This window comes from Gracilinanus agilis, unplaced genomic scaffold (assembly GCF_016433145.1).
Source record: "Gracilinanus agilis isolate LMUSP501 unplaced genomic scaffold, AgileGrace unplaced_scaffold55665, whole genome shotgun sequence".
NCBI lineage: Eukaryota > Metazoa > Chordata > Mammalia > Didelphimorphia > Didelphidae > Gracilinanus > Gracilinanus agilis.
Genome location: NW_025390982.1, coordinates 2,734 through 8,891, shown reverse-complemented (window position 1 = coordinate 8,891; position 6,158 = coordinate 2,734). Strand labels below are relative to the sequence as shown.

The 6,158-nt window shown below is 55.7% G+C and overlaps 1 protein-coding gene across 1 annotated transcript; it reads left to right on the top strand.

The window, feature by feature from the left end:
* Positions 1-550: 550 nt before the first annotated feature.
* Positions 551-2,699, top strand: SCT (secretin). The gene is made up of 4 exons (XM_044684742.1): positions 551-680; positions 1,026-1,130; positions 1,254-1,355; positions 1,482-2,699. Exons 1-4 carry the CDS (start codon positions 601-603, stop codon positions 1,738-1,740), a joined length of 546 nt encoding a protein of 181 aa, XP_044540677.1. The 5' UTR covers positions 551-600; the 3' UTR covers positions 1,741-2,699.
* The last annotated feature ends 3,459 nt before the right edge of the window (positions 2,700-6,158 follow it).

Below are 6,158 nucleotides of genomic sequence, written 5' to 3'. Positions count from 1 at the left end.
CCCCTCTGTCTCTGTCTCCCCTGTCTCTGTCTCTCCTGTCTCTGTCTCTGTCTCCCCTCTGCCTCTGTCTCCCCTCTGTCTCTCTGCCTCCCCTGTCTCTGTCTCTCTCCCCTGTCTCTCCCCTGTGTCTCTGTCTTTCTCTCCTGTCTCTCCTCTATGTCTCTGTCTCCCCTCTGCCTCTGTCTCCCCTCTGTCTCCCCTGTGTCTCTCTGCCTCCCCTGTCTCTGTCTCTCCTGTCTCTGTCTCCCCTGTCTCTCCTCTGTCTCTGTCTCCCCTCTGCCTCTGTCTCCCCTCTGTCTCTCTGCCTCCCCTGTCTCTGTCTCTCTCCCCTGTCTCTCCCCTGTGTCTCTGTCTTTCTCTCCTGTCTCTCCTCTATGTCTCTGTCTCCCCTCTGCCTCTGNNNNCTCCTCTATGTCTCTGTCTCCCCTGTCTCTGTCTCTCGCCTCCCCAGGCTCCTGCCGGCTCCCTCCCCCTTCTGGGTCTCCCTTCCCGCCCTGCCCCTCCCCCCCAGTCCCCGCATCTCTGGCTGTCTCCACAGTCTCCCTCCAGCCCCGGCCCTGAAGCTCTGCTGCCCGACAGTCCGGCCACCCCGCAGCCCCCATGGCCAGAGGAGTCGAGGCCCTCGCGATCCTGGCTGCCCTCCTGATCCAAGGCTCCTCTTCGCTGCAGGCTCCCCAGAGGTGAGCCCCGCCCGGCCGGGCTCCCCAGCCCAATGGCCCGGGCCAGCTCAGAGGGGGCGGGGCCCGAGGCTCCCCTTCCCTTCCTGGGCCTCGCGGGGCCTGGGCCGAGGCTGGCTAGCGTGGACTCTGGCTCCCGGGAGCCTGCCGGGCTGGTTCGGGTGGGCAGGGGAAGCGGGCGGGGCCGGGAGCCAGCCAAATGCCCCGCTCGAGCTCGAGCTCCGCAGTGACAAAGAGCTTCCGGCCGGCCTCCCGCCGACTGGTCGGGCTGTAGCCGAGGCTCCCGGGGAGCGCTTCGGCCACGCCACCGCCAGGGCCTAAAGTCGTCTCCGCCTCCGCCCTCGGCAGGGCTCAGCGCCACATGGACGGCGCCTTCACGAGCGAGCTGAGCCGCCTGCGGGAGAGCGCCTTCGTGCAGAGCCTCATCCGCTCGCTGGTCGGCCTGGGGCCCAGGTGAGCGCCGCCCCGGGGGCTTGGGGCTCGGGAGGGAGGGGGAGGGAGCCCGCCCGCCACTGCTGTCTGTGGCTCCCCGGCCGGCCCTAGCCCTCCGCTCGCGCCTCGCGCCTCCCTCCGCAGGGCCCAGAGACACTCGGACGGCACGTTCACCAGCGAGCTGAGCAGGCTGCGGGACGTGGCCCAGGTGCACCGGCTCATCCAGCAGCTGGTGGGGAGGCGCAGGTGAGGCCTCGCTCGGGGCGCCCTGGGGCTCCGTCCGTCCCCTCCCCGCCCCCTCCGCCCTAACCCCGCAGACGCCTGCCGGCCCGGCCTCATTTCCCCTCTTTCTTCCTTCGGGGTCGGGAGAAGATCCCTCCGAGAGCCCGAGACGGCCGCCGGGAGGAGCTGGCGGGGGGATGGGCCCCCCTCGGGCGGCCAGGCAAGCAGGCCCCGCCCCCGCTGGCCTGGGGGCGTGGCCTCGGCCTTCGGGCCCCGCCCAGGAGCCCCTCTGCGGCCCTTCGTGGGAGATCCCCCGCTCCCGAGCGCCTGCCCCGAGGCCCCGCCTGCGAGGAGAGGATCCGGCGCGGGAGCTGCGGAGCCTCCCAGCCCGCGCGCCCAGCGCTTGTGATTGGCTAATAAAGGATCTGCTGTACAGAGCCGGCTCACCCCCAGGGGCCCTCCCCGCGGGCTTCTCTGGGAGACCAGAGGGGGGCCGCCCCAGGGCCGCTGGAAGCAGTGCGGCGGCTTCTTACTCTGGCCCTTTACCTGCCCCGGGATCCCTCCATCCAGGCCCCTGGGGCGAGCCCGCCGGCGAACAGCCCTTCGGCTATTCTGTGCCTCAGTTTCCATTTCTTTGTCCCAACCCAAGCAGGGGGAGAAGCTGGCTGAGCCGGGGTCAGGATGGGGGGCGCCCCGCACTCCCAGGGAACGTTCCGCTACCAGCCCCCCCCCCCCCCAGGCTCTTCTTCCCACTTGGGCAGGCTCATCCCCTCCTTCCCTTCCCACAATGCCCCGGGCCTTGTCCTGCGGGCTCCCAGTCTTTTGGCAGCCTTCTTCCCTTTCCTATGGAATGAGGGGCTGAGCTGGTGGGCGCCGGGCCCCTTCCCGTGCCTGGGCTCTTGTCCTCTGGGCCCCCGGAGATGCCCCCATCTGCCCCGCACCTCCGTCGGGGGCACCTCCCGCCTTCCTCCACAGCAAGTTTAGTGCCAGGAGCGCCGGACTTGCCTTGCCCGGGCCTTGGAGGGCGGCTTCTGACCCGGCTCTTCTTCCCGTGGACTCCCGCTCAAGCCTTCCGGTGCCAGGAACTGCCTTTGCGCGGGGCTCCAGCCTTGCAGACCATAATCGGCCTTCTCCCCGGGGCTGTCCCCTTCCTCTGGGGAGCGGCCGGCCCGGTGGGGGGAGGGGACCTGCCATAGTGCGGGGCGGGGGGGCTGCCCATTCCCAGATGCCCCCCCAGGAATCTTTCTGCCTTCAAAGGAGAGCCGGGAAAGAGCGCTTCCCCGGAGCCAGCGAAGCTCTGGTGCACGCAGTCGGTGCGCTTCGCTTCGCTTTTTTAAGTGTCCAATAAACTCAGCAAGTTACTCCAAAGGGTCGGGCTCCTCTTTCCTCTCGGCCTTCCGTTCGTTCTCTTTTGGGCCCTTTTAGGGCACCCTCCCCTGGGGGGTTCGCTTCCCTGCCCCCCCCGAAAAACCCACCCCCTGCGCCAGGCATGCTGGAACAGCAGACACGCTAACCAGCGCCCCCTCCACCACCCTTCAAAGCTCACAAACAAGCTTTCAGAGTTGGGTTTTCTCCGCAGAGCAATTTCCCCCCAAAGGACACAGACACACACACAGACACGGCAGGCAGAAGCAATCTTCCCTCCTTCCTTCCTTCCTTCCTTGTGAGCTAGTCACAATTGCAGGGATCTGGACTGCCCCCCCCCATTTCTTTTAAAAAACTTTCTTTTAATTTGCTTCACCTGCATGCAGGAACCATTTTGTACAATTGTTGTCTTACTCTTTGTGACCCAAATCCTCTCCCCACACCCAGTGGCCAACCGTCTCACATGGTTCCACACGGTTCCACGTGTGATGTTGATCATGCAATGTGTATTTCCGTGTTTGTTGCCTGGCAGCAAACCCTTCCTGAATGACAGAGTCGCAGGGGGGGATCCTGGAACTGCCCAGCAGATTCCAGGGAGGATGGAAAGCCCTCACTCCGATTCTCCTGGGTGACTCCTCTCTTACTAACACTCCTCATTGGGATTATTGTGATCAATATCCCTATTTGGCCCCAGGGAAATACAGAAGAATAGTAAAGGCTATTATTAGAGCCCTCACAGGCCCCCTACAAACTCCTAGGAAAGTCCCACCTTTACAGGTTATAATACAGACATTCTCCTAAAATCACCTCATAATGAACCAGCAAATAGTGAGTTCATGTTAAAGATTTCCAAACCCTAACTTAGGCCTCTCACTCCCACACACAGGTGCCTGCAAAAACAGGCCAGCACAGCATCCAGGTTTTCCTCCCTCCCTGATCTCTGATCCGGAATGTTAACACAGCAAAGGACAATGGATGAAATATGGGAACTAAAGCAAGTACACCTCTCCCTACTGCTTTGTTACAATAGCCCTGCAGGCTAGCCGAAACTTCAACTCACCTTGAAAAATATTGAAAAACGAAAGACTGGTTTTGAAACACTCTTTGGACCGGGTTAGTGTTATTGTATCTTTTGAAGTCTACTAGTGTAGCGAATCACTGCCTGATTAAATTATGTAAGAGCAAAGAATAATCAGCCCAGACTTGTTTGGTCAAAATGTAACTATTATACTAAGTGTAATGCATGAATTGCACCTCATGGCTGGATGGAAAGTACAATTTTCCAGCCCAGTTACTCCAGGATGAACATTTCTTGCCAAGCTTTTGCATCCTTTGTATAATCAAAGAAAATAGTATAATTAAGAAATGTCAATCAAATGATTTTGTAATTCAGTAGAAGTTAATGTATGACAATCCATTATCTCTAAGAAAAGATGTATGGTGAGAATGAAAATCAAGCCAACACGTATGTAATCTTAAGAGAAGGGTATGAAAAATAAAACCAGTCCAAGGCTGCCAGAAACAATCTTTGGGATATGTGATTGAAATGCAGATTGTATTCATTCATCTTATCTGCCTACACTGTCACACCCCCTCAAGCCCCTGGTCTTGCAGAGAGCTGGTTCTCCATACTTTGTCTCAGGAAAAAAGACACACATGGACAATTCTGAGGGAGGGCCTTAGGCCAGAGTGCTCCACCCCCATAAGGAACTTTGGGGGTTGGAATGCAGACGCTTATGCCCGGGTTCATGGGGTTCTAGCCCCACAGGGTTTTGCCACTCACAAACATGAACAATCTGGAAAAATAAAAGAATAAATTAAATTTACAAAGAGGAGCACATGTTGGAGAAAAATCTCCTGAAGACCAGATAGGGAAGAGTGGCTGGCTTCTGTCTGCATTCAGACTCCCTCGTCCTGGCTATGGCGCTGGAGAGCGTTTTCCATCATGAGCCAAGATCCTTGCCCAGCTGCTGGTTTTCCTTTTTTGTCCTATTAGCCAGTCTGCCAGGTGTGACAGGGCACCTGGGTTGTTTTCATTTGCATTTCTCTAATCCCTGGTGATCTGGGCTACTTTTTATGACCAGGGATAGTTTCAATGTCTTTATCTGAGAATTGCCTGTTGGGATCCTATATTTGACTCCATTTTCTATCTGGCTTTTGTCAGAGATGCTTGATATCAAAATGTCTCCCAGTTCGTCCCTTCCCTTTTAACTTTGGCTGCATTGGTTTTGTTTGTGCAAAATCTTTTGAATTTACTGTTGTCAGAGTTATGTATTTGACACCTAATAATGTCCTCTTTGTCTTGTTTACTTAGAAATCCTTCTCTTTTAAAACAAGGGGGTGTCCCTCCATTGGGAAATGGCTGAACACATTGTGGTATCTGTTGGGGATGGAATATTATTGTGCTGAGAAGAATGATGGACTGGAAGAATTCCACGTGAACTGGAACGACCTCCAGGAATGGATGCAGAGTGAAAGGAGCAGAACCAGGAGAACATTGTACACAGAGACGGATACATTGTAGCACCATGGAATGTAACTGACTTTGCTACTGGCAATGACCCAAGACAATCCCAAGGGACTTGGGAGAAAGAATGTATCCACATCCAGAGAAAGAACTGTGGGAGCAGAAACACAGAAGAAAAGCAAATGACTTATCCCTTGTTTATATGGGTATAGGATTTGGGGTTGTGGTTTTTAAAAGATGACTCTTACAAATATGGGTAATATGGAAATGGGTTTTGAGTAATAAGACATGTATAACCCAGTGCAATTGCTTGTCAGCTTTGGGCAGGGGGAGGGAAGAGGGGAGGGAGACAAAACTAATCAGGTAACCATGAAAAAAATTCTTAAAAAAAGAAAAGAATCCTTCCCTTCTCCATAGGTCCAACGGGTAAACTATTTGATGCTCCTGTAACTTGTTTCTGGTCTCCTCCTTTATTTCTAAATCCTGGCTCCAGCTTGACTTTCTTGGGGTATGTGGTGTGCCGGATTAGTCTGGGCCTAGTTTCTGCCATGCTCTTTCCCAGTTTTCCCAGGGGGTTCCAAAAGCTCCGACCTGGACCTGTGGGTTTGTTGCTTTGTTTGTGGTCTTTAATCCTTTTCTTCAGCCTTAGGGTAGATTTTTGCACAGGTCAATTCAGTTTCTAATATTCCCTTTCTGCTCCTTTGCTCTCTGTGTTCTCTCCCACTGCTCCCCCTTCCCCAAGAAGGCAGCTAATATGATCCAGGTTGTCCAAAACCATCCTGTAATACACAGCCCCCTCCTTGTCCTGTTGTGAACCCAGACACTCATCTCTGACACTAGAGAAAAACTTAGGGAGAAAACCAGGTGAAGAATGGCTCCCTCCAATCTGCCTTCGGAGCCATCTGCTCCTTCTGTGGTGGCCCATGTGGAGCCTTTTTGGTCGGGGCTCCTCCCTTTGTTGATAACTGCATCATCTCGTGGTTCTGCTCACTTGA

What these genes read in the sequence shown, in the direction of transcription:
- SCT (XM_044684742.1), top strand. Translation starts at nt 601, where the DNA reads ATGGCCAGAGGAGTCGAGGCCCTCGCGATCCTGGCTGCCCTCCTGATC. An exon ending in TCGCTGCAGGCTCCCCAGAG is followed by an intron (nt 681 to 1,025) that starts GTGAGCCCCGCC and finishes CGCCCTCGGCAG; the next exon opens with GGCTCAGCGCCACATGGACG. An exon ending in CAGCTGGTGGGGAGGCGCAG is followed by an intron (nt 1,356 to 1,481) that starts GTGAGGCCTCGC and finishes GGTCGGGAGAAG; the next exon opens with ATCCCTCCGAGAGCCCGAGA.